General features: G+C 38.6%; 1 protein-coding gene and 3 non-coding genes across 4 annotated transcripts; 3 read left to right on the forward strand and 1 right to left on the reverse strand.

The window, feature by feature from the left end:
* Positions 1-3,494: 3,494 nt before the first annotated feature.
* Trnas-aga (transfer RNA serine (anticodon AGA)) lies at positions 3,495-3,566 on the forward strand. Its single transcript has one exon. It is a non-coding gene; the product is annotated as a tRNA-Ser (tRNA).
* Positions 3,567-9,498: 5,932 nt separating this feature from the next.
* Positions 9,499-9,571, forward strand: Trnaa-agc (transfer RNA alanine (anticodon AGC)). Its single transcript has one exon. It is a non-coding gene; the product is annotated as a tRNA-Ala (tRNA).
* A 4,980-nt stretch (positions 9,572-14,551) lies between these two features.
* LOC149103033 (uncharacterized) lies at positions 14,552-15,241 on the forward strand. The gene has a single exon (XM_089272910.1). It carries the CDS (start codon positions 14,552-14,554, stop codon positions 15,059-15,061), a length of 510 nt encoding a protein of 169 aa, XP_089129036.1. The 3' UTR covers positions 15,062-15,241.
* Positions 15,242-24,805: 9,564 nt separating this feature from the next.
* Trnan-guu (transfer RNA asparagine (anticodon GUU)) lies at positions 24,806-24,879 on the reverse strand. The gene has a single exon. It is a non-coding gene; the product is annotated as a tRNA-Asn (tRNA).
* Between the last annotated feature and the right edge of the window lie 3,052 nt (positions 24,880-27,931).

Consider the following 27,931-nt stretch of genomic DNA (forward strand, 5'->3'; position numbering starts at 1 on the left):
CAGGTAGTGTGCCATAACTTCCCGCACAAAATTACTGTATTACTCATCATCAGTATTGACTGTTATTCGGATTCTCAATTTTGTCATTGGATAGTTGTTTTTCATTGTTATACCTTAAAACGTGCATTGAAATTTTCAGTAGGAAACCGTGAATGCACCATATTCTCAATGTTAAGCAGATTTTCATTAAAAATAAATTTATTGAATGCGATTATTACTTTCTTAAATCTTTAAGAAGAGCTGGCTCACTAGTGGCGGGACCTAAGTACGGCTTCTTCGACATAAGTTGTCATGGCGTCTGTAACAGCGGACCAAAATCCACAGTGGGAAAAAATGGCGGCTGTACATTTTACCACAATGCATTGCGTATATGGATTATCAAAGTAGGCATAAAATCATATCTTTGCAATATTTGTCGCTGTATTACATTAATTCTGTACGCTAGGTTTAAAGCTTTAGGAAGTTTTCTGCGCGTTTTTCATGAGCGTTTCTTAGGGATTTTGACGCTAAGAATTATTGGTAAATGTACCCGTCGCCACAGTGGACTTTTTTTGGATAATTTTTAGATGGGTTTTCTTATCGCGACATGGACATGAACCCACAAGCTTATAGCTTAAATTGCATCGTGTTTAATAAGTAATGATTATTTATTCAGTCATTCCAGATTTTTAGCAAATCTATCGTTGCCTTCAGTTAATTTTCAATCCTTTAATTCCTGCTATGGAAACAATGTGGCCAGAGAGTCACACGTGCAGTAAAGCCTGGTTTTCGTTAGCGACGCAAGTACAAGAGCAAGCACAAGTGGAAACACAGTGATTCTTATTTCACCGTCAAAACGGCCTTGACGCAGGCATATGCACAAGGGCAAGCACAAGCCAAGGATATTATCTACACGTGGTTATGTTTGCCCAATTAAAACACTGGATCCAGATCATCTCACGCCTAAACAGTTTTTCAAAAGTTCAAATGATTTTCCTTGTGCTTGTGTTTGCATTGAATATCGTGTTTACTTGGGTCATCCCTGATGCTTGCGTTCGTACTTGCGCTTGTGCTTGTGTTGCTAGTGAAAACCGGGCTTAACCATGCGCAGCTTTTTGCTTCAATAATAGGACAACCAACGACATCTCTATTATCATTTTTATACTGCTTTCTTTAAAAGCAGTTTAAAAACACCCTTTTCTGTTTTGATAAGGACTGCACGCAAACCAAAGCACGCCAAATTTGTGTTTCTCGTTTTGCTTTCTTTGAGCGGGAATTCGACATTTCCATGGCAGCAGATATTTATTTAAAAAAACGTTCAAAGAAGGCTTTGTATATGGTAAACAAATCAAAGGGAGAGTTTCACAGTTTAACGCAAGCCCTAGCTTTTGCGTAAGAATGACGTATCTTTTTGGCTTACTTTCTTCGCTTTCCTTCTTTCACTCGTTCGCTCAGTTCTCATTTGATGTGATGTGATGTGAATAAACCGTTATTATCGTGATCGTTATCATCATTGGTTTTTTGACAGTTGAAGCGCATTTGGCTGTAATTTTTCATAAAATGGTACAAAATTGTCCATATTTGAATAATCCAATTAGTACTATAATTTGTGCATTCAATATTACGTCTTTAGTCTTCAAATGTTTGTCTCATTAACGTAATTACATCACCTTCAATACCGCCGCGCGCATTAATCGTCTGCTCCCGTGACTAGAAGTTGAAAGACTTGAACATAAGCATACTTTTTGTGATATATTAAAACGTTGCTCTATAAACAGCATACCTTGCCCCTAGATAATCGTTTAGTTCTTAATTAAGGATATCTGAGACATTTGACGGCTAATATTGGCTTGCTCATTTGACGGTTGACGGTAAAAATATTGCGGTTTTGACGGTTGACGGTTAATGTTTTGGCCATTTGACGGTTAGCTCCATTGAGATCCTCTGCCTAACGCTAACACAAGGATAGCATCGTTTTTGAAAAACTTCAATTTTGAGCATCGTGAGAAGTAGGCAAATGTTCAACTGTTTGCTGTACTTCGTAGACTTATTTTTTTCTGTTTTCCTGATCAAAAACTAGAAAACTACCCGTTCCCGATTAGCACACCACAGAGTATGGCAGCTTTCATTCGTAACCGGTTTCCGTAGTAGTGGTTATCACATCCGCTTAACACGCGGAAAGTCGCCGGCTCGTGCCCGGCCGGCAACACATGACTTTTTTTCCTATGAGACTATATCTTGCTACCCAACTCTAGCCAGCTCTTACAAAATTTTGAGTCAGTGAAAACAAAACAAAAGGAAAAAAACGAAAGGTGTTGACGTAACTGAGCTCTATTAATCTGTTTTCCTTTAGCAACCTCATATTAGGATCGATACCTTAAATAACAGTATCGAGCTATGATCTTAACAAAACTTATGTTATTGATTGTTAGTGGGTTGGTAACCAGAAATGCACGAGTTTTAGTCGGAGAAACCAAAAATCTATTGGCAATTAGTTGACGGTTGACTACAACTTTTGTGTCAAACGTCAATTTCAACTTTCATATTCTCCAGCGACAAAACCATCGTTTTATACATTTCTATTCTTTTTGTTGTGTTCCAGGGTATTTTAAATAGAGTAATTAATCAATTTCTTTTATACGTTTTGCTAATAAGATTTGGCGAAAAAGAAAGATGATGACATCGGCCCATTCCATTCCAAACAAACCATAGCTTTAACCTCTATTATTGTAAAGCATGATGGGAACATCTTTGAGGGTGAAGAGTATTTTGGCAATTTAAATTGGTCAGCGCATTCACGAAAAGTCTACTAGGAAGCTAAGGAGCGAGGGAAAGATCGAGTGAATGTCCCATCTTTGCCTACAACTTGGAATTAATACTACGTTTTTCCATGTTGAGATTCATGTAGATGTTGTTGCACAATGTGTAAACTCATCTGAGAACAGTTGCAGGGCCCCAATGAAGAACACCTTTGATGAAGTATGCGCCCTGCTAAACATTTATTATTATGATTAATGTTCTGTGTAGTCTTGTAGTTACCAGTCCAACTCCGCCGATTAATTTTCCGCGTCCCGTCAATAAAGCAAGATTAGGAGCCCATGACCCGGAGCGTGCATCTCCCATACCAAACCTAGGATTCAACCCTTTTTCGTATCTTTTTATTTTTAGAATTTGACCTCTGCGAGTTTTCGCACCCCGCCTTTCAAACGCCCAATCAAAGCCCAGGTGGTCCCCGAGGGACCCCTAAGAGGTACCAATTCTAAAACAACACATTATCTCCTGTCATATTTTTTCGGCTCAATACCCTAAAAGGTACAGAAAAGCTCCCGCTGTGGACCTTTTGAGGCTGAACACCCTAAGAAGTATTGAGCTATCTTAGTACTGCTGGAAATTACCAAGCGTGAAAGTGGACGTGTGACCAACTTAGTACTACATGTATTAACAGTGTTTCTTTTTAAATATTTTTTTCTTTTTATTTTTACAAAATAAACAAATAAACAATAAGACACTCAGTTGGTAGTAGCTCAGTTGGTCAGAGCGCCTGTCTAGAAAACAGGAGGTCATGGGTTCAAATCCCATCGGTGCCTTACAGATGTTGGAATTTTTAATTTTTTATTACTTCTGAAAATTGCTCGACGAAGCTTCACATGTTGTACCCCTGGGAATTTTTTTCGTTGTGTTATCCGATGGATTAACTTTTAAGATTACGCAAGAGTCGACTGAAAAATTTCAAGAATTATATGGAACGTAATTTGCGAATTAATTATATAGCTCCATCGAAATCCAATATTGCCAACAGACCTATTTTTTCTTAATTTTTGCAAACTGTCCAAATTTAAAATAAATTGGATAGTTTTTGCTCGAACGTTTAGTTTAGCTTTGAACAAACTTTCAAATTTGAGAAAAATCTGGATACTTTCCATCAACCAATGGATGTCAAGATAAATAAAAGTACCGAGTATTGACCAATCAGGTTGCAGCTATTATCACTGCCATCAAACGTCACTAAGCGATTGCAGCTCGCTAAGTTTTCTTGTGTTAATGGCGGAATTTCCCGACTTTTCTCTTCACCTTTTCGACGTCTAAACTTTCAAATGGAGTCTTCAGCTAGGTTTCCAGAGATAGATGCTACTGATTTACTCGAGATGAGGGAGAATAATCAGAACAAGAACACTCAAAGAAGCAAAAATCCTGTGTTAAAGTGTTTGACCTGTGACGTGCTGAGCAAAGCGAAGTGAGAAATACTAACTACTTAATAACCGAGAGTCAGGTCGTTACGGGAAAATCTCAAACTGAGGCCTTGCCGTATTGACCGAACGATAGCGAGGTCAATACGGTAGGCCGAGGTTTGAGATTTTCCCGTAACGACCGAACGGTCGAGGTTATTAAGTTGTTTATTATATGGCTCATTAATTAAAGAAAAGAAAAAAATTATTCGAGCGGAAGTCGTCAATACATCCGGCGATGCGCGCGTTTACCGATTCATTCATCGTCTCAAACCCAGGGCAAAACTACACAGTCAGTGAACTTAACGTATTCCGTGAAAAACACACATTTCTTTACGGGAAAAGTGGTTGTCACAGCCTCAAAAAGGTATTTTAGTGTCGGTGCACAACTTGATGGGGGAGTTTTTCCGCCTTTTGTGGCGAAACGTCAACGCATATAGAAAAGACAAAGTGCTTCAAAATAGTCCAAACCAACGGTCTTTCGGTGAAAGAAAATACTAATGCTTCAGAATGTACTACTTAGAATAACTCGATCTCCGCATTCGCTTTGGACAACATAGCTTCGCCTTCTTCATTCTGGGATTTATGGATGAACTTTTCAAGCCTTATGAACGTCTAAAACTACCTGCAGTTATCAGAAACACTGCTACCGACAGAAACCGCCCGATTGTTTACATTTGATGATCGTGGAAGCTGATTTACACTTGCTTGTGTTCAAGCGAGGGAATCTATTTGATGAGATCTGTTGTGGAGTTCATGATTTCAGTAATTGTTGTGACTAAGATGATAACTTATAAGTTTCTTCGTGGTGTTCTGCTCAGGATGCATGACAGATCTGCCGATGGTTTTTCACTTGGTGATTTTTGCTTTACCAGACTTGGTAAACTTTGATTGTTTTTCACCAGTGAAAAACGACTTCTATATAAATTTTGTTACGGAAAATTCTCTAAACTTTTAGCTACTCGGATTAAATTTACTTGCTCTTACTGTTTTTAATCGGCTTTCATCGTTTCAATGCGCTTGAATTTTCAGAGCTGGGCTCTTCCTAATTTGCATAACCCGTAATCGGCCCGTGGGCATTACGGCTGCATAATGACCGCTCAGATCTCGTTCTTAGCCAATCAGAACGCGCGTTATATCGACCACAAGCCAAAGCCATATAATAATGTACTTTAGAGGATAAAAAAATATTTGCCTTGTTCATCTCTTTTTGGATCCTATATAATTAATAGGTAATAGGACCACATGCTTGTCCAATTTGGAAAAAAAAATTCCTCGGACTGCCAAATTGGACGAAGCCTACGGCCTCGTCCAATTTCGTCTGTCCTCAGAATTTTTTTCATTCAATTATTTCCAAATTGGACAGCATGTTGTCCTATTACATATACTAATGACCATGCATTATAATATAGATAGGACCCTGCGCACGCTCTGATTAGTCAAAAACCCATGCTTTTTACTCTGATGATCAGAGTATAAAGAATAGAAAAAGCATGTTTTATTGTTTTTCGCCTGTAAAATCTATATCTTAAAGCAAATGAAAAAGCCTAAGCCGTGTATTACACTGTGATAAAACACTCTGGACATTCGAGACCACTCGAGAAATCTACATTTCTACATTTCCCTCGTGTTCTCAAATGCCCATCGTGTTTTATCGCGGTGTAATACACGACTTAGGTCGCCGGTTCGAGCCCGGCCGGAACCATTCCTTTTCATTTCTTTATTTGACTTCTGCAGTTTTTTTTTTATAATTGTACGTCTCGATTTCTTTATGGACTGTTTTACGGCAATGAAAATATACTCAAGTAATAGTAATCTTGTCAAGTAAACTAACCACAATTGAGGGATGTCAAAATAAAATAGAAGATTTTGCTGCGCCATTTCAATTATTTAGTAGTTATGTTTCTGTTGTAATCTCATGACAATAGTAATATTAGGACAAAAATTCTTCCAAAACTAGTCATTTCTTTTATCTAAGACTCTGATTTTCATGTAACAATCGGAGGATTAGCCCAAATGGTAGAGCGCCCGCTTTGCATGCGGGAGGTACCGGGATCGATACCCAGATTCTCCAAAAGATGTTATTTCACTCTAACAGACAGAATTCAGATCAAGAGTGATTTTTAATATTATTTGGCAAGTTATTTTCTTCCAAATTTTACAAATAACAGTAAGTCTTTTTAATTGTTGCGTTCGACGAAGTGGAATGCAAAGCTAATTTTGACCTGTGGCTTTTCAGAGTTGGTGTTCCTGTGCACGGTTATAGGCCGAAAAAAACACATTCCTGTAAGGTCACCAAAATGGCCACCCCGCTTGATTTTTGCAGGGCCATGTCACGGCCAGTAAACGGGTACCGTTTAATGCTAAGACATGTGATAAGACATGTGGCGAACATGTGAGTATGTGAGCAGGCCATGTGAGCTCGTCTTTCCGATGGATCTTTCTTTGACTTCTTTCCATTCAGTCGCCGTACGCTTCGCTATCATGTGCTCTCAGCGTTAGATTTTGGCGAATTTGAACGCTTCGACGGTAGCATTTATCGAAATCTGAGGGAGTTGTCCTTGTTTTTTAACACCACTTGGCTTTGGGATGATGACCGTGGGAACAGCTACATTTTGATTGCATTTGTTGATTAGTTCCAGTCGCGACAAATAGCTCAATCTTTATCCGGTCGAAATTTTACTATTTGGAATCGGTGGAAAAGTACTCTGAAGACAAGATCCATAAGACTACTTTATTCATCAGGAGAAATACTCGAATTAGTCGCACGGAGTTTGTTTACGATAAACGACCACGCGAAACGAACACGCGATTACAAATGCTAGCTTAGAATAATGTACGTAATTTAAATATTCTCTGAAACTTGAGAGTCTACAGAAACTGGCAGCGTCACGCAACATATCAACAAATCGTGACCTCTTCACTAGCATGAACTTTCACACTATGCATATCTGACTGTAAAACCTCGGTTGTTGTTGAAAAAGTTGAAAGTCAGCTAGTGAAATCATTTATTTACGGTATATATATATATATTAAAGTGAGAGCGTCGAACGAACTCTCATAATCTCTGATTACTACTAGTTTTAAATTAGTTAATGTGGTGTATTTCAATCTCTTTTTTCATTTTCGGTAACACTTGAAGAAAACTGGTGACCTGTTTTTCAAAATAGCCTTGCAATACCAAAGGCATCTGTACAATGGGGGATTAGCTCAAATGGTAGAGCGCACGCTTAGCAAGCGGGAAATACCGGGATCGATACCCGGATTCTCCAAAATCAAGATTTTTGCTACCCATGTTAACATTTTTTTGGTCTTTTCTTTTCTGTTTGCAGTTCTTTTTTCCTCATTTATCTGCTCTTAAAACGCAGGTAGTGTGCCATGACTTCCTGCACAAAATCACTGTATTACTCATCATCAGTATTCACTGTTTTAGGATTCTCCACTGTCATTCGGATTCTCCAATTTTTTATCATCGATTTGTCGTTAGATATTTGTTTATTATTGTTATATTTTAAAACGTGCATTAAATTTTCTGCAGGAAACCGTGAAAGCACCATACTCTCGATGTTAGGCAGATTTTCATTGAAATATGTTTATTGAATGCGATCATTATTTTCTTAAATCTTTAAGAAGAGCTGGCTCACTGGTGGCGGAACCCAAGTACGGCTTCTTCGGCACAAGGTGTCATGGCGTCAGTAACAGCGCGCCAAAATCCCTAGTGGGAAAAAATGGCGGCTGTACATTTTACGACAATGGATGGCGTACCTGGATTATCAAAGTATTGCAACCTTTGTCGCTGTATTACATTAATCCTATACGCTAGGTTTAAAGCTTTAGGAAGTTTTCTGCACGTTTTTGATGAGCGTCTCTTAGGGATTTTGACGCTAAGAACTATTGGTAAATGCACTAGTCGCCATTTTGTTGCCCACAGTGGATGTTTTGGGATAATTTTTAGATCGGTTTTCTTATCGCGACTTCGACATGAACCCACAAGCTTATAGTTTAAATTTCATCGTGTTTAGTAAGTAATGATTATTCATTCATTCATTCCAGATTCTTAGCAAAGCTGTCGTTGCCTTCAGTTAATTTTCAATCTTCTAATTTCTGCTCTGGAAACAGGCTGTGAAGAGAGTCACACGTGCTGTCATCATGCGCAGTTTTTTGCTTCACTAATAGGACAACCAAGTACAACTCTATTAGGATGTTTATACTACTTTTTTTTAAAGCAGTTTAAAAACACCCTTTTCTGTTTTGATAAGGACTGCACGCAAACAGTAGCAAGCCAAATTTGTGTTTCTCTTTTTGCTTTCTTTACGCGGGAAATGTTTCTTTGCTCATTTAAAAAAGACATTTCCAGGGCAGCAGATATTTATTAAAATATGTTCAAAGAAGGCTTAGTATATGGTAAACAAATCAAAGGGAGAGTTTAACAGTTCAACGCAAGCCCTAGCTTTTGCGTAAGAATGAAGTATCTGTTTCGCTTACTTTCTTCGCTTTTCGTCTTTCACTCGTTCGTTCAGTTCTTTACATGCAATAAGCCAGTGATAAAAAATGCCAAAGAAATCGATGCTGTTACGACTTGAAAAATATTTTGACAAAATAGTAAACATGGGACCTAAACGGGAGTCGAACCCGGGACCCGAAGCGAGAATCATACCACTAGACCAACAGGCCAGAACAATGAATAAATACTACAAACTACGGTAAATCTGGTTTAAAACAGGTTAATTCACCAGTACGTTACTACCTTCACGTAGAGCAACATCAAAAAAATTAAAGTGTGAGATTTTCTGGATCAACTTATGAATTCTCTCGCCTTATTTTGTTGTTTCTTCTTTCTTTCTTTTTTAATCAAAGCAACGTGCAAATAACAACAAAAACAGAAAAGACAGGTACTGCATGGGCCGGAATTATTGGGATTTTTACGCTACCGTACGAAAAATCTTTCATATATTACATAGCATATAAGTTTCTGGATTTGTAATTTCTAACCGATCAAATTCAACAGTACCACTATTTAACCGTAGAATTTTCTGTTCTAAGCGCAAAATAGGTCGGTGAGTTTACTTCTGTTCAAAAACAGAAATCAGAAACAAATCAGTAGATAGTGTTATCTTAGCTGGCTTACTTAAGCAAGAAGATGGTCCGTGTGAGGGTCGAACTCACGACCTTGCCGTTATCAGCACCAAGCTCTTTATTCTCGTTGCTGTCTTAATTAGTATGAGCTGTCATACGAAAGCTTGGGTACAGTGAGATTGAGAAACCGCTAAGCAATTAGGCATCATGAGCTTCCGGGGAATTAGCTCAACTGGTAGAGCGTCCGCTTAGCATGCAGGAGGGACCGGGATCGATACCCGGATTCTCCAGATTGTTTTTTTCCTTCAAAATCAATATTTTCCCAGATTCAACAACTCTTTCTTATGTAAATACGGGTGTATGTTTGCAATTAAAAAGTATCACCTTTGGGAGACCCTCAGTCGGACCTGTGTGGTGCTTGGCTTTTGCTTACATAGCAAACAATTAAAATCGTGATTCGAGTGGAACATAACATCAGTGAATTAAAGTGTCTGCATGAATAAAATAATAAAATAGCTTTACTCTCCGTCCATTATCATCATCAAATAGGAACTGAACCTAAAAGACCTAAAACTCAGTATAAATTTGTTAAGAACAGCATGTAATAGTAGGCTGAACCTTAGGCTATCTTCAAATCGATGGCGATCTCTAACATCAGTCGGTAATTACATTTACCCTTCATATATGAAGCAGCAGATGGCAGTCTGAACACAAAACTGATTCTCGCACGTGGAGTAAATGCTGTGTTTGTTTTAATCTTTCGCCCTATAAAATAAATACTAAGTGACTACGATCGGCGCATTTTCAATTAATTTCCTCTCCCCGGAGAAAGCAAAATTAATATAAAAACTGCCATCGCTGTACCAACTACCGAGCTGGATTAAAAAGGTTTACGAGATTCCATTGTTAATCAATTTCATTCTCCGAAGAAGGATTCAATTTTTTACTTGGGCGTATCCCAAAGGGAGCCCAAGTTTAAAATTGCCCGTCATTTTTGTTTGCGTTCAGTCACAAATCGCCGTCTGGTCTCTAAAGCGCATGCGTCACCTGTGCATGCGTACAGCACTTGGAATTTACAGAAGTTGTCGTCGTGAAAAGTTAGCACGGATTCCATTATTTCTGGGGCGATGAAATGATATACAAACGAAAACACCGTTCGAGGTAGACCAACACTAAAGGACATTAGGAGTTTTCGGAACGGGTCGGTCTGCAAGCCTTACGAGAGATCAATTTACGAGCGAACATTTTGAGTGAATTTATCAAGAATCATGTTATACCAAAGGAGCCATCAACCGGGGCTATCAACTCTTTAACTTGATAAAAAGCATCTTCGTAAGCGTCATCGTATGATCGTGAACCGAGTAGAATCCCAGTACGCCTCAAAAACGTCTGAGTAACAAGAGCAGAAAGGTTAGAAAATTTGTATACGAATGTATCTGTTTGAGTACTGTACGGGTCCGCAAATGATCCCAGGACCGCAAATGATCCCGGACCGCAAATGATCCCCAAATTGAACCGCAAATGATCCCGGACCGGAAATGATCCCCATATTGGACCGCAAATGATCCCGATCAAAAAATAAGGAATCGCATATTTATATCAGAGGAAGGTGAAAACATGTACAAAAATTATGAACTAAAAAACATATTTTATCATTTTACAAAAAAAGATATTCCACAGTTGCTGTTTTGTTCTTCGAAGGGTACAGATCGTTTTCACTGTCACGCAATAAAAAAAATAATAAATCGAAACTGACCAATGGAAGAAGCTAAGAAATTGTGATGTACCCTAAATAAAATAACTAAATAAAACACTTCTCCAAGTTCTAGGCCTGTGCATTTCCCCAAACTTCAGATATTCGTCGTAAATGTTTCCCAGAAGTTTACAGAGCCCAGTAAGAAAACGCCATGTTGGTGTACCGTCATGGTACACCAATATGGCGGCCGGAATATAGTGTAAACATCTGGAACTTACTTTGGCTTTCTAGGCCACTGATTATCAGTACTAAACAAACAAGCATTTACATAAGCACTTTACCTAATGCTCTAACTTCTAAAAAGGCTCAAAATCATGAGATAAGTATATATTTTTCAACAAACTCAATCGTAGCCTTGTGTCACGCAACCTCCATAACCCTGAAATTCAAAATGCTCTGGTTTCCAAACGAAGCACGCTAATTGTAAACAAATATAAATATACCGCGTCTTATGCTTGATGAGGATAAAAGCCCATCATGTGAAGACGACCTATTGAATTAGAAGTCTTAGAAAAACACATACTTGTAAAAATTCTCGAAAACCCGGTGGCGATAGCATCAAAAATTTATCAAGCAGCTAATTGTCAAAACGAAGAGGAAGCCTTGGCCTTGCTCGGTCATGAAGCTGAACTTCATAACTATAGCTTGGAATTTTGGCTTCTTAGAATACTCAAGTAGTCATTTCCGAAAAATTAAAGCCAATATACGACCAAGGAAAAATTACAAAATAAATTTGTTCAAATTTCCAGTGCTACACACTAGGTGTTTTACAGAGTGATGAAGCGTTGTTGGCTTGTACGTCTACTCAGGCGACAGCGTCTTCTGTAATAGTTGCTTCATGGTTAGATTTTAGTTTAAAACTTTAGACGAGTGGCGTCAATGGCCGATAAAATGTGATTTAACTATAACACCGAAATATCAAGGTTTAACAAAGGAAGATATAATCATAATTTTACTGACAATTGTAAAGAAATGTAAGCCAAGTCGTGTTTTGATGATTGAGTGATGATGTTCATAACATCGTAGTTAGTATGTGTAATCAAATGGTTTTCTCGTGAAATTAGGACATAATTTCACTTGCGTTTTGTCAAAATCCTAATAATTTCCCGAGCCTTTAGGCTCGGGAAATTATCAGAATTTTGACAAAACGCAAGTGAAATTATTTCCTAATTTCACGAGAAAACCATTTGATTACCTTTTAATATCGTGGGTGACAAATTACTCTCACAACCGTAACCTTTTTTACTGGTTTATTCTATCGAAAACCGAGAACATTAAGAACAATATAGTTTTCATTTAAAGCATACATTATTGCTAAAGTTCGTAATTTTCTGAGTTTCTTCTCAAAAAATACCTTTCGAATTCTTCGTGTTTGTTCATAATGTTTCAAAATTTAGGCAACTGTCAAGTTTTTCTTAAATGAGTGGCTTTAATTCGTCATGAACAAATGAATGAAATGACAACAGCGACCGTTGAAATGAGCTGAAACTAAAGTTTTGCACGAGGCCATACAAAGTTTTGACAGTTTGTTTTGATGCGAAATTATCACTAAAAATTTACTTTATGGTCTAAGAAAACTTGCCTAAATGAAAGTCGAGCGAAAATGCACAAAGTTGAAAAACCTTCAGAGCTGGCAAGGAGCATGGTTGCGGACAAATAATAAATAACGGCTTGTTGTGCACAAAACGTTAGCCTGTCCGGCATGTCCTTGGTTTATCACCACATTACCGTGAGTTGTGGAAATTGTAGACGTGGCCACTGCTCACCGCTGCAGTGGACTGGATTAGCGGCTGAAGGGGAACTCGACTGGTTGTCTGGTTGAAGTGGATTTCTTTGCCATCAATGATGTTAGACAGCTGTCGCAGCTCTTCTTCGTTCCGGGAGTCGTAGGCTTCAACGCTTTGTTCTTGTCGATGAACAGTTATTGCTATTATTTCGCATTTTGGAACTCCCTTGGCCTTCAGCTTTCTGACAACCGTTTTCCGAACTGAGTGGTTCGATAATCAGTTTTAGAGATCCAGGTTCGTAATCGCTTCCGTCTTGTTTACACACGAAGGCGTAAAATCGCTCGAGTACTTCATCCAACTGTTCAGGAACAATCATCTCCAGGTTTCTCTCAAGGCTATTTTCGTCACACCGGTTCTCAAAAACCCTCACCCAGTTAATTGTGCTCTTTCGCGTATTTAAGTTTTAGTCGACTTTTTTTAATTCCGTAAATTCTTCAATGGTCACGGTGTTAAATCTCGACGCCATCTTGGCACTGATCGAGATACAAGAGATGTTGCCATAGCAATTTTGTAATTTCACATGTGAAATTATGAATTAACGCTGAAATTTCGCGCCAAAATTAAGGAGTGATTTGTCACCCATGATATTAGCAACAAAATTTAGTCGAAAGTATGAAAAAAAAAGAGTAAGTTGTAAGCCATTATGATTATAAGATGGCTTTAATAAAAACATCGATATTCACGTACGTCAATTCCCTATCCACACCATCCCACCATCCATTCCTTTCTTTATTTTTTAGTCGGGATCATTTGCGCTCCCTATCGGGGATCATTTCCGGTCCGGAATCATTTGCGGTCAGGGATCATTTGCGGTCCTGGGATCATTTGCGGACCCGTACAGTACACCTAAGTAAAACGCGCCGAGAAACTTGTTAAGTATAATAAAGATAAAATCTCGAACTAAACGATATTTTCTCGTTATTTTCTTGTAACAGAGCTATGTGTCTTTACAAGAGTGAAACCCATGTAGCGAATTATTGTACATTTAAGATGAAAGAAACTAATGTACATGTAGGTTGACCCCAGCAAAACAATTCTTGGCTTGCACTGTCACGCAATCCTGACGCAATAAAAAATTTATTCGACAACCATTTTGTGGATTAAATCAAGAAATTGTGATGTTATAGCAGATTAATAAAGATGACACTTCGTTAATTTCTAATTCTGTGCGTTTTCCCAAGCTCAGATATTCGTCGAAATATTTTGCACAAATTTATAGAGACGAGTACCTCCGCAGTACGCCAACATTGCGGCCGGAAAATAGTGTAAACATCTGGAGCTTACTTTGGCTATCTAGGCGACTGATTATCTGTACTGAACAAACAAGCATTTACATAAGCATTTACATTCACAAGAAACATAGATCAGAATTTATTGGTAATTATTTGTTCAATAAACATTGTTCTTCATTCAAAAAGCTTGAAGTACTCCTTAAACATACTGACAAACAGAAATTTACGGTGGCCCACAAGTGCACACCAACTTTAAATCACTCACACCAAATTGAAATCACTCACACCGAATTCAAATCACTCACACTAAATTTAAAATATTCACAACGAATTAAAATCTCACCATTTGATTTTAAGCTTCATACCAAATCCAAAATATTCACACCGGATTGGAATCTTCACACCAAATTCAAATTTTTACACGAAATTGAAAGTTGTACACCGAACGAATCACAGATTGGTCAGCAGCTGAGCCCACTTGCGCAGCAACGCAATATGGCGGGCTATGCGTCGGGGAACTTACCTCTTACCTGTGAGTTTTGTTTTGAAACTATTTTCCCTGATGACAATTACTGCTCCTTTTGTGGCAAAGGGCTCGATAAAGAGAAGCTTTTGATAAATATTATTTCAGGCAAGGATACGAATACGATGAACAGATACAAGTCCCTTGGTCTGCGTCGTAGGGGTGCCCATTTTGATGAAACAGAGGTTAGAGCGAGAATACAGCAGGAGCTTGATAGGCCTGGTTGTTTATCTGGTTATAGAAGCGTTTGGCACACATTGCGTCGCGAGGGTTTCACCATTCCAAGACATTCGGTTGAAATATTGCTAAGAGAGATGGATGCGGATGGTTGTGAGTTGAGACGTACACATCGACTGCAAAGGCGAACCTATGTCAACCCAGGTCCAAACTTTTGTTGGCATACGGATGGCTATGATAAACTCAAACCTCATGGTCGTTTTTTAGGGGCTAGGCCCCCTTGCTTGAAGCCAGTATTACACTAGCCCATGGCTTGTTTACTTAACAATTATTCCACAAGCTCCCGTTAGGGTGTAAAAAGGGTTACTGAATTTTCTGGACACATTTGTTGGTTTTCAGATCTTTGCGTAAACGTCTTGTTAATGCTGTGAAAAATGTTCCCTTTTTTGTAACATTTAAAGGTATCCAAGAGTAACTGTTTGTTATTGAGCTTTGTGCTTTTCGGTAAAATTTATATGCTTTTCTATTTGATGACCGAGTTATATTTTGTAAACCGTATCAAGAAATGGTCTATTGTTCCGACCCAACATCACGGATTAAGTATATCACAATAGTCCTTTTGTTATTAGTAGCGCTGAGGGACTTTTGCCGAAGCTTAACGAAAACCTCTCGACCTATCGGAAAGTTATCGGCATTCTACTCATTTGGTCAAGGAAGAAGCAGATTCAACGTTACAGCCGAAGACCTCGACCGCATTCTACCTGTTAGATGGTCAGAGCGAGCCTTCCGTACAAGTACTAAATGTGTCGTTTCCAGAGAGCAGCCGATGACAATTCGCTTCGCGAACCAGCGAAAAGTGACGGAGAGGCAAGCTATGGAAATTTTAAAAAAAACATAGCCAGCTATTTTCCATATAAATAACTGAGGTTTGAGAGGCAATCAGATAGCTAGAAATTCAATGACTGAGGTTGAGGATTTGTGGTTATTTTGTTGCCCAGCAAACAGAGCACAGGATATGAAGCACTCAGCATTATTATTCATGTCTTATGTAGTGAACAGCTTGTAGTTTGGGCTGATTCCATTATCAACTGAAAGCTCGTAGTCGGTGAGAAAACATATTGTGGCCACATGTATAACACTATTGGTAACCCACTTCACATCCCCTAGTGGCAAAATGAATCAGCTGGTGATTTTATCTCTTCCAGTCTTCGAGAATGAGTTCTGGGGGAGGAAACAACTTACTAGTGGATGCCTTGTTACAGCAATATAAAGGGTAACTTTAATAAGGTCATTTCATATTTTTGATGAAGTTATACGAAATAGAACAATTCGAAAATTGTTTAAAAGGCAACTAAATTTTATAGGTTTTTGTATGGTTTATCTACATGATAAGGCTAAACAAAACGGTATTCCTCAAGGCCTCTTTATCCAAATACTCAACAACTTACAAAAAGATACCACAACTGAGAGGCTGTAGATGTATTCTCCCTAAGAACATTTACAGCAGAAATCTTATGGACAAACGATACTACTCCAATATTCAGTTAACAAGACTTTCTATGAAACCTCACTTTAAACAGTACAAGTACATGCACATAGGTGTGGAAAGTAAATTAAGTATCCAAGGAAGATCCCAAATTGATGTTTCATAAAACTGTAGAACAAATGCCAGCCAACAACTTCATAGCATTAAATATCAAAGAAACAAAAAGCAAATTGGCTTACAAAATATGAAACTTCTAAATGTGAAACAATGTTAAAATATGAACTGATACTACTGAACCTTATTTAAAACAGTCAGCTGCTTGTTGCTGGGCTTAATTATCTGCCATCTATGAAGTAAAACAATGTCACAAAAAGTATGGGCTTAAGGTTTTGGTTTATCAGATGATACAAGTCTTACATGTGTACCATAAACACTGAGAGGCATCTGTGTGTGCACTCTACACTATATCTATGGCCTACCAAATGCTTGCCCTTTGCAATAAGCTATCATAAAAACATGGCGAAATTCGTCGTAAGTACTCATGTGAGCGCTGGGAAAAGTTATTTCTCTCGAGCAAGCTCTAACATTGGGGAAACAAATCTTATGATTAGGATTGTTAGCAAAGCAATCATGATCAAAACTTGCAGTTATGACCAATTCTTCATAATTAAGAGGTCGATGTTTCTGTCCAGTAAGCCATCCCATGATGCCTGAAGGTTTCAGTTCAGGAGTTTCAAACTTTTCCATAGGCTGGGTTGGATGCTGGTCACTCTCTTTCAGAACTTCATAATTCCAAGTTACTGGTAATGTGATATTTTGCTCATCTTCAAGGCTAATGAGAAAGTCCTGGACGTGGTCCGTGATGCTTTCCTCAACTTGTCTTCATGAACTTCCTGGTGCGGAGTAGGTAGGCTGCACCAATGAGAATAGGTAGTTTGCATCGACTTGGTCTTGTGCACCAGCTGCTTTTACAAACAGGGTCTTGCACACTTCTGGGTTAGAAAGAACAATCTTTGCCAGACCATACAACTGAAGGCCTCCATGAATTCCTTGATAATCACAACTTGCCTGGTAACAATACTGATGACAATGGACTGAACTATGTCGTCGACATGTTCCTGATTCATGTTTCCAGTGTATCCACGCTCAATTATCATTTCTTGATGAGGTGTCACATCTCACTAATTTGATTTATAACTGACTGGTCAGCTGCCGTAAGATGGGTTTCTGGACTGGGGTTCTTGGCATAAACGTTAGGATTGACAAGTAAATTGTAGACACATTTTTCAAGGAAGCATGGCGCGTCCCCCCTGGGCTAAACTAATAGCGGCAATTTGACCACAAGCTCTAAAATTTCCATTTTCATTTGAATGTGATAGGTGGAATTTATTGGACCCCTTTCGGGAAACATTGTGTTGCCAATTACCTGAATCATTTGTGTCAAAAATTCTTTTCCCATAGCTCCACTGTCGATTCCTTCTTCTCCATGGTAACAAACTCTCAGAACATATTCAGCACTACTTCTGTTTACTTCTCGTTGCCACAGAGCTAGTAGCCTAAAGAAGGGTGCTCCTCGTCTTACCACCAAAAGAAGCTGTTTAGAAGAATTAACTCTATCTTACACAGCTTTAACCACAGAGCCTGTGTCATTTAGAGTGCTTGGGTTTTCCACAGAGCTTAGGTCAGTTAGCGAGCTTGGGTTTTCCACAGAGCTTAGGTCATTTAAAGAGCTTGGGTGATCCGCAGAGCTTGAGTAATCCAGAAAATTTTCTTCATTGACTTGATTCTGTAACTCTTTGGCAAGTTGCTCATCTTGTTCGATTTGAAGCTTGACTGCCCTGTCACCTTTTCGATTATTGTCATGTTTACCATCCATTTCACTGTCAAATTTACCGGAACCTTGGTCATGCTCTAAAACACTATTTTCCGTAGCTGGTGGCGAATGCAACGAGAATTTAACTTTTTTTGTCACAACTTCTTCAGAATCATCACTGTCAGTGCCTTCAGTTTTGTCAACTGCTCGATGATAGTCATTACTAGAACAAAGGAAAAGGTTTATTTTGTTAAAATCCTTCCCCACTTTCTCTTGATATCTTTGCAAAGAAAATAATTCAGTGGAACCAGGTAAAAAAAAGAAACTTTCTGTCCATCTTCATATAACAGTTCATAGGAAAGTTCATCATCGTACAAATTAATGTGAAAACTCCATTTTTCTTCAGCCTTTTCACGCAGCAATGAATACTTAGCTGTGTTTGATACTCTCAAAACTAAATTTTTTCCTCTTAGTGGTTTTAGTGCACACAACTTTTCCTTCCATTCCAGCAAACCGCTGTCACGCGACGACATCTTCCAGATTCAACTTTCGTTAGCAGATGGTAATTTCGAGTTATTTTCTTTTTCTGCGTATTTTTCATCTTCCTTTCTCTTTTAATTCTACGTCCTTCTACTTAGGATGGTCTTGGAATGCCTAGCAAGGTTTAAAGTGGCGTTTAACACGCTATCCACGGCCGTATTGGCAAAAGAGAAGTGTTTCGCCGAAATAGCATGATAACGGTAAACACGGTAACTTTGAACGCTTTGTATAAGGTCAATATACTTTGGCCGAAAAATGTTTTTACAGAAACGTGATGTATATCCCTCCAATGTCTGATTCATCACTGTGACTGCTTTCAAAAGCGTTGAACTTTTGAGAAATAATTATTTTAAAATCAGCTCCAACGTTCCATCTAATTTAGTATGCAATATTTGAAACTTTATTTTTTAATCGTTTCGGCAGTTTTTTTATGTTTATCGAATGATATTGCATTAAAAGGCCTTTTTTCTTCAACACTGTGTAGTTTTCTCATTATTTTGCGTTGCAAAAGTAATTTCCGAACAGTTTTTTGCAGGGCCTTATTTTCGGTCTGATTTTGCTGCTATCAGACGGAAAAAGTTTGCGGCTCGATATTTTTGGTTTAAAGCGAAACTGAAACAAAAGAAATTCATTTTTAAATAGTATTCGGTAACCTCTACTTGGGAGATAAAAATCGGCCGCTTTTATTTTTTAGCCGGAAATCATCAGTCGTTTCTTAGGCACAGGGCCTCTTAATGAGGACATCTTGTTCTTTGGTTGTTTCAGCTTCCTTTTTCTTAGCATCCTCAACCCTGGATGCCCACTGTTTTCCCTTAGCTGCTTTGAACTGTGCCAAAGATTTGACGGGTTTCGACTGGTTAAAATTTTCTGTTAAAGGTTTACTTGGCCCTGGTACAACACTTGGAGTCCCACCAGAGGTTTTGCTTGAACTTACTTTCCCGTTGGTCATTATCCAGGCAGTGAGGCCTGGGTTTAAATTTCGGCTCCGTTTTTTTTTTTTTTTTTAACCGCGCGGCCATGGGCCGAGCGCGGTTCATGGTTTACCCGTGTTTTTTTGGGTTTTTTTTTCGATTTGTAGGCGACCAGACCCAAGCTTCCACTCGGCCAAATTTTGAGTCACGCAACCTGTGATGTTTACTCGCCAAAAGCTGTTGGAACATTAATACATCTCATCTCCGATACTGACTTTCGCGGGAAAAAAATTAAAAACCTAGCGCTCGTCAAAAATTATATTTTTTCAGCAGAAATTTCGCTCGGAACGTATACGTATTGATATTCGTTTGAATCATCGATGAAATGACCTTTTCCGGATATTTTTTCCTTCGGGGTCAACAAAAACCTCCGGTTACAAAATCACGCCGAACCCACACGTTGCAAAAAACCTCTTGAAAACCCTGATTTCGAAGCGATATATCACTTAAGCGTTAATAGCTATCACTCATCGGCAGGCGGTAAATCTATTCCTTAACAATCCAGCTTTATCGTGTTAAAATTTCAGCGAAATCGAACAAAACCAGAATTAATTGGAATTTTTTTGTGACCTCACTCCCCAGACTTGACCTAACAAAGGAAGCCACGGTCGCCCAAGCAACCACATACACACACGAACATAACAAAGCCGACGTTTCGGCCAAAAAAATCCAGAATAATCGCCTGAGAGTTTAAACGTGAATAGGAACATCTTTTTCGAACCTTTTTCAACTGATTTAGACGAAAGACTGGCCTCGGCGGACTACAAAAAAGACCAAGAGAAAAAACAGAACAAGACAGCAGAACAAGCCGATAATATTTCATGGCGTGGCTTTCGATACGAAAACGAAAATACAGTTTACTTCTGGATAAACTCAGCCTTAGAAGCCAGCAACTGGTCCCAAATTACTTTCTGTATCCTTACAAATGTCCTGATTTCCATCTCCGAAAGATTTTGCCCCAATTTTGAGCAAATAAACATTTCGCCGAGGGCGACCGCCATTACGGTGGCTTGCATACTAAATTAGCTAACTTAACAAACTTCTCCCGAGGGGGGGATATGACAAATTTGGTTAGAATCGAAAGTAACGCCAATTTTCTGTCACGTTTTCAATCTGTGGTCACTGGAGTGACCAAAATCGATACATCGGTCGGGATAGGGTTTTTTTTTCATATGAATTGTGTGACTACTTTGCTAGCCCTTTACTCGTGGAAAACACCAATTAAATTTAATCATGACTTTTAAGAAAAGAAAGCTGTTGTTAATAGTGTTATTATTGTGTCGTTCATATCGTTCATGCCCACACATATCCCGAAAAAAGTTCTTGATTAAGACCATTACGTCATCGGAGATTTTTCAACGGCTACCACTGATGGTGCAATAATACAGTTTGTGTTGATCAAGTGATGTGATGTCTACAGTAAGAATGTCCACTGCGTTCCGACGGTAGTGCTAAGCGAACAGTTAAACTTTAAAAGCGCGGTTATAAGATCTAACAGATCTTCTTGTTTTTCCTCGTTCAGTCACAAATCGCCGTCTGATCTCTAACGCGCATGCGTCACCCCTGCATGCGTACAGCACATGGAATTTACAGAAGTTGCCGTCGTGAAAAGTTAGCACGGATTCCTTGATTTCTAGGGCGATGAAATCACATACAAACGAACACAACGTTCGCGGTAGACCAACACTAAAGGACTTTTTAAGCGTTTTCGCAACGGGTTGGTCTGCAAGACTTACGACAGATCAATTTACGAGCGAACATTTTGAGTGAATTTATCAAGAATCATGTTATACCAAAGGAGCCATCAACCGGGGCTATCAACTCTTCAGCTTGATAAAAAGCATCTTCAAAAGCGTCATCGTATGATCGTGATCCAAGTAGAATCCAGCACGAACTCAAGAACTTCTGAGCAACAAGAGCAGAAAGGTTAGAGAATTTGTTTACGAATGTATCTGTTCGAGTACACCTAAGTAAAACGCTCTGAGAAACTTCGTAAAGTATAATTAAGATAAAATCTCGAACTAAACGATATTCTCTCGTTATTTTCTTGTATGAGAGTTATGTCTTTACAAGAGTGAAACCCATGTAGCGAATCATTGTACATTTAAGATGAAAGAAACTAATGTGCATGTATTTTGACCCCAGCAAAACAATTCTTGGCTTGCACTGTCACGCAATCCTGACGCAATAAAAAATTTATTCGACAACCATTTAGTGGATTAAATCAAGAAATTGTCATGTTATAGGAGATTATTAAAGATGACACTTCGCTCATTTTTAAGTCTGTGCGTTTTCCCAAGCTCAGATATTCGTCGAAATATTTTGCACAAATTTACAGAGACCAGTACCTCCGCGGTACGCCAACATTGCGTCCGGAAAATAGTGTAAACATCTGGAGCTTACTTTGGCTATCTAGGCGACTGATTATCTGTACTGAACAAACAAGCATTTACATAAGCTCTTTTCCTAGTACTTTAACAGCTGATTAGGCTAAAAATCACGACATAAGTATATGTTTTTCGACAAACGCGTTCGTAGGTCTATGTCACGCACCGCCATAACTCGGAAATTCAAAACGTCTCGCTTGCTTGAGAAACGCAAATAACAACGACAAAGGCTGACGAAAATAGACTGAAACGTTTATAGGCTGATATAAAGACCTTGACTCTTTTCACGCCCTAAAGACCTGCAAACGTGTAATAAGCTATTAATCGATGACAAGAAATGCAGTCAAAAGCAGAAGAGCTTAAGAATGCCTGCCCCGATATAAATTCATCAAACGAGAAAAGTCGAACAAAGAAATGTCGTTGAACTAACGCGACAAATGTAATCCAGGGCGTTTATTTACATTAAAGTAATGTTTCAAAAGCGCTTTGTACTCTGATAAAATATGGGTTTTCGACCAATCAGAGAGTGCGCAGGATCCTATCTATATTATAATGGTCATTTATTCGCAACTTACGTTCCATATAATTCTTGAAATTTTTCACTCGACTCTTGCGTAGATCTTAAAAGTAAATCCATCGGATAACACAACCAAAAAAATTCAAAGGGGTGCAATATGTGAAGCTTCGTTGAGCAATTTTCAAAAGTAATAACAAATTAAAACGTCCAACATCTGTAAGGCACCGATGGAATTTGAACCCATGACCTCCTGTTTACTAGACAGGCGCTTTAACCAACTGAGGTACGGTGCCCTACATTAGATAACCTCGTGTATTGTTGTTTATTTGTTTACTTTTTAAAAATAAAACTAAAAAAAAAAATTTAAAAAAACATTGTTAATACATGTAGTACTATGTTGATCACATGTCCACTTTCACGCTTGGTAATTCGGCACTAAGATAGCTCAATACTTCTTAGGGTCTTCAAGTACCTCAAAACGTCCACAGCGGGAGCTTTCGTGGTTCATTTTAGCGTATTGAGCTCAAAAAATTATGACAGGAGATCATGTGTTGTTTTAGAATTGGTACCTCTTAGGGGTCCCTCAAGGACCACCTGGGCTTTGATTGGGCGTTTGAAAGGCGGGGTGCGAAAACTTCCAGAGCTCAAATTCTAAAAATAAAAAGATACCAGAAAGGGTTGAATCCTAGGGTTGGTATGGGAGATGGACGCTCCGGGTCATGAGCTCCTGATCTTACTTTATTGACGGGACGCGGAAAATTAATCAGCGGAGTTGGACTGGTAACTACAAGACTACACAGAACATTAATCATAATAATAAATGTTTAGCAGGGCGCATACTTCATCAAAGGTGTTCTTCATTGGGGCCCTGCAACTGTTCTCAGATGAGTTTACACATTGTGCAACAACATTTACACTAATCTCAACATGGAAAAGCATAGTATTAATTCCAAGTTTGAAGTGAACTTTTCTCTGCCAAATACTGTTTAAGTGGGCCTACTAAGTGAACTTAGTCAACTGGTGAGGTTCCTTAAAGAACAAGTTCGCATTTAGCGACTATAGGTTCACGCGCCTTGTAGCCACAAGATGGCAGGATTCGATGTCCCGTGGAGAGAAATGTTGAATTTTTTTTTAACTGCCGGCTTCCTACCTTTTTTTTTTTAACTTTCTGTCTTTATTGATAGCAAATATCTTTTTTTGTTTGTTTGTTTTCTTTAACTTCCTACCTTGATTTTCTGTTTATTTTTGGACAATGTGGAGATAATTGTAAATAAAATCTGTTTCTGGAAAGAAAAGTAGGGGTCACCAAGCTCGTTAAATCCAAGCAAAGCTATAGCAGTGGCAATCTGCCCTATCATTGTTCATTTTAGTACTTAGCGCGCGCACTTGATACATGACGTGGCTCACTCTTCATCCTCTCCTGATACCGGCGAAATGTTTAAGCAACCTGCCAAAATACTCTTCACCCTCAAAGATGTTCTCATCATGCTATACGATAATAGGGGTTAAGGTTATGGATTGCTTGGAATGGATTAGTCAATGTCATCATCTCTCTTTTTCGCCAAATTTTATTAGCAAAACGTATAAAAGAAATTGATTAATTACTCCATTTAAAATACCTTGGAACACAGCAAAAAGAATAGAAAAGTTTAAAACGATGGGTTTGTCGTAGGAGAATACAAAAGTTGAAATTGACATTTAACACAAAAACAAACGCTATCCTTGTTTTAGCGTTGGGCAGAGGATCTCAACGGAGTTAACCGTCAAATGGTCAAAACATAAACCGTTAACCGTCTAAACCGCAATATTTTTACCGTCAACCGTCAAATGAGCAAGCCAATATTAGCCGTCAAATGTCTCAGATATCCTTAATTAAGAACTAAACGATTGTCTAGGGGCAAGGTATGCTGTTTATAAAGCAACGTTTTAATATATCACAAAAAGTATGCTTATGTTCAAGTCCTTCAACTTCTAGTCACGGGAGCAGGCGATTAATGCCGGCGGTTGTAATAAAGGTGATGTAATTACGTTAATAAGACAAAGATTTCAAGAGTAAAGACCCAGTATTGAATGCACAAATTATAGTACTAATTGGATTATTCAAATATGGACAAATTTGTACCATTTTATGAACACTTACGGCCAAATTTCCTTTAACCGTCAAAAAACCAATAATGATAACGATCACGATAATAAAGGTTTATTCACATCACATCCGCGCAGTGGCTGTTTGTTTGAGAAGACGTACTAACATGCAATACAACTAAAAATTACGCTAACAGGATGGACTCTTGACGCTAACTATATAGAAATCAATTATGAAAACAGAAAGAATCGTCCCCGGGTGGGCTTGAACCACCAACCTTTCGGTTAACAGCCGAACGCGCTAACCGATTGCGCCACGGAGACTTCCATGGAGGGAATTTGTACGATTTTCATCAAGTTGAATTGTTTGGATGAAATTTTAACTTGCGTAAGGTTTTTGCTACATTATTGTATCTTGCTCGAATGACATGAAAAGCGAAAAACCAGGGAATTTGGATAGCAACTGCCTGAGCCAATAAGCCAACGAATAACTGGTGTTATATAGTACCAGTTCAATAGAGAGAAATAGGTTAAGACCTTTCTCAAATAAATATTCAACCACGTTTGGCCTCTTGGTCTAGTGGCATGATTCTCGGTTAGGGTGCGATAGGTCCCGGGCTCGACTCCCGGAGGGGCCCTTTGAATACTCTTTTATTGATGAACACGACATCAAAATGAAACAAGCTACAATGGCTTATGTGATGTCACAAATGCCATATGAAACAGTGAATTACCTTCCCCCTTTAAAACAAATTTCTTTTATTTTTGTACAAACAATTGTAACTGACCACAATGAAGCCTCTTTACATCAGAATATGGCTTAATCAAGTGTTTCTGTTGGCATCAGTATTTTTCAAACTGGTACTTTCCAGCCCCCGGGAAGGGGGGAATACTGCCATATATATGGCTATATAGGTAAGTGCCGCAGTAAAGGGTATGGTTTTCAAGCAGTTTACTCTAGCATAGTGTATATAAACCAGAACGTTTGGGTCTAGAATAGAGTATCATTTGTCGAGAAACTGACCAGTTGGTTGAAGATTTTATCTAAAGTAAGGAAACCAGGAATTGCCACTCAAAAATATAAAAAAATTGAAATCGGCAAGTTTAGACTTTTGCAACTCAGCCTCAACAGCGTCCAAAAGATGACTATCATAAAACACTACTGGATATTATTAACGGGGTCCCAGCGCAACATCCCCACCCAGAAATTTCTAAAGTACCCCCCTCCCCGGGTTTTTAGCCACATGTAGTAAAATTATAGACAAAGGTAAATTTGATCTAGTCCTTTTGTTTTGTAGCGATCAAAAAAAATCTATAAAAACAGGTTTTTAATTGAAATAAAGGTCAAGAATTAGGAAAAGAGAAATCAGATAAATCAGATAAACATCTTAAGATAGTATTTTCCAGTTGACTTAGTTAAAAGAAATATTGGTCCGTGTGAGGGCCAAACATACGACCTGAGCTAACGGACCAGACACATTGACCTCAGTGCCGTCTTTTATTAAGTTATTCTGCCTTTGTACAAGAAATTGACCATAAGTTGGGTCCGGTGAGATATAGCAAACGCTTAGTGGTGTCAGTTATTTTGATAGTCCATTGGGCGGTGGCCGGCAGATTATTCTTTCTATGAGATACTTTAATATCTTTAACAGATATTCAAATATGCAAATTAAAATTTGTCTGATAGTTGTAGCTTTTCAATAAAAATTAATTCCACACACTATATATAGCCTCAAAATCAAGTTTATAAATATATCAGTGGGGGCCTTTCATTGAACACTGCCGTGAGCAGCTTCATTGTATCAGAAACGAGCGAAAAAGAACAACGCTTGGTTTGGGTGAAAAGATCAAGTCAGGGTTATTTTCTTCCTCGCGCGCGTTCCGAACTGTGTGTTTTGGCTCTCCGAAATAGGCTCACCGAAGCAAAAGTAAATGGTCTGCACTGCGTGAAAGCCAAAATATTCTAGAGTATTCTAGACTCGAATATGTGATTGTGACGCAAGAGAATCCTAGAGTATTCAAGCCGCACACATCACGTGACGTATACCTTGAATATTCGTGTCGAATATGGTGGAATACGCTCCGTTCATAATCGTTCGAGGATTTTCGTTAAAGTATACCACACATCTGTCGTACTCCTAGAGTATGATGGCGAAGCCTTTGTAAAAAGAACTTCATAAAAGAATGTAACAGTTCGGTTGCATAGCATTCTCCTAGAAGCAAAATTTAGACTATGAATTCAAAGTATGTGCGATCTGCGAGTTTATTCGTTTATCCTCGAATACGTGATCTTGACGCTAAAGCTATAGAATTCTAGAGTATTCATGGTGTGTACAACCGTGACGTGGACCTGGAAAATTCTTATCGAATATGGGCATACGGCAGGAGCACGACCGTGTATTCGTTCGTTGACCAGAACAATTTTCTTTCTTTTGGGTGGGTTTTGTTAGGAATCCAAAGGAATTAAAAAGTTTGTTAAACTCGGCAGTTTGAACGCAGTTTGGGGGATATACAAGCTTTGGTATGGGTCCTCAGTACTTCACGTTGGCGTCAGTATTCGATCACGAATACGTTTGATACTTCGCATGAGTCCCGTGTCCCAGTCGAACGCCACAGAACACTTGAAGTGTGTCGTTTAGAATACCATAAAACCTCACGTATGCCTCAGTATTCAAACATGAACACGTTTCATATTTCGCATGAGTCTCGTGTTCCAGTCGAACACCACAGAACACTTGAAGTGTGTCGTTTAGAATACCTTAAAACCTCACGTATGCCTCAGTATTCAAACCTGAACACGTTTCATACTTCGCATGAGTCTCGTGTCCCAGTGGAACACCACAGAACACTCGGAGTGTGTCGTTTAGAATACCTTAAAACCTCACGTATGCCTCAGTATTCAAACATGAACAAGTTTCATACTTCGCATGAGTCTCGTGTCCCAGTCGAACACCACAGAACACTTGAAGTGTGTCGTTAAGAATACCTTAAAACCTCACGTATGCCTCAGTATTCAAACGTAAACACGTTTCATACTTCGCATGAGTCTCGTGTTCCAGTCGAACACCACAGAACACTTGAAGTGTGTCGTTAAGAATACCTTAAAACCTCACGTATGCCTCAGTATTCAAACATGAACACGTTTCATACTTCGCATGAGTCTCGTGTTCCAGTAGCACGCTTCACGCTTAGTTGGTTCAAAATAATTCTTTTCATTTAATCAATGCATTTAGAAACTGACAGTTAGGAGGACTACATGTACACGTAGGTTAGGACATAATGAACTTACAAGGATTGTTTCAATTTTTCAAGTTTACCTTTCCCTCTTTTGAGAAATTTATCAATCCTCATAACTTCACTGAATATTCTGAACCAC

This window comes from Orbicella faveolata, unplaced genomic scaffold (genome assembly GCF_042242905.1).
Source record: "Orbicella faveolata isolate gen_17 unplaced genomic scaffold, um_ofav_v1 contig_35, whole genome shotgun sequence".
NCBI lineage: Eukaryota > Metazoa > Cnidaria > Anthozoa > Scleractinia > Merulinidae > Orbicella > Orbicella faveolata.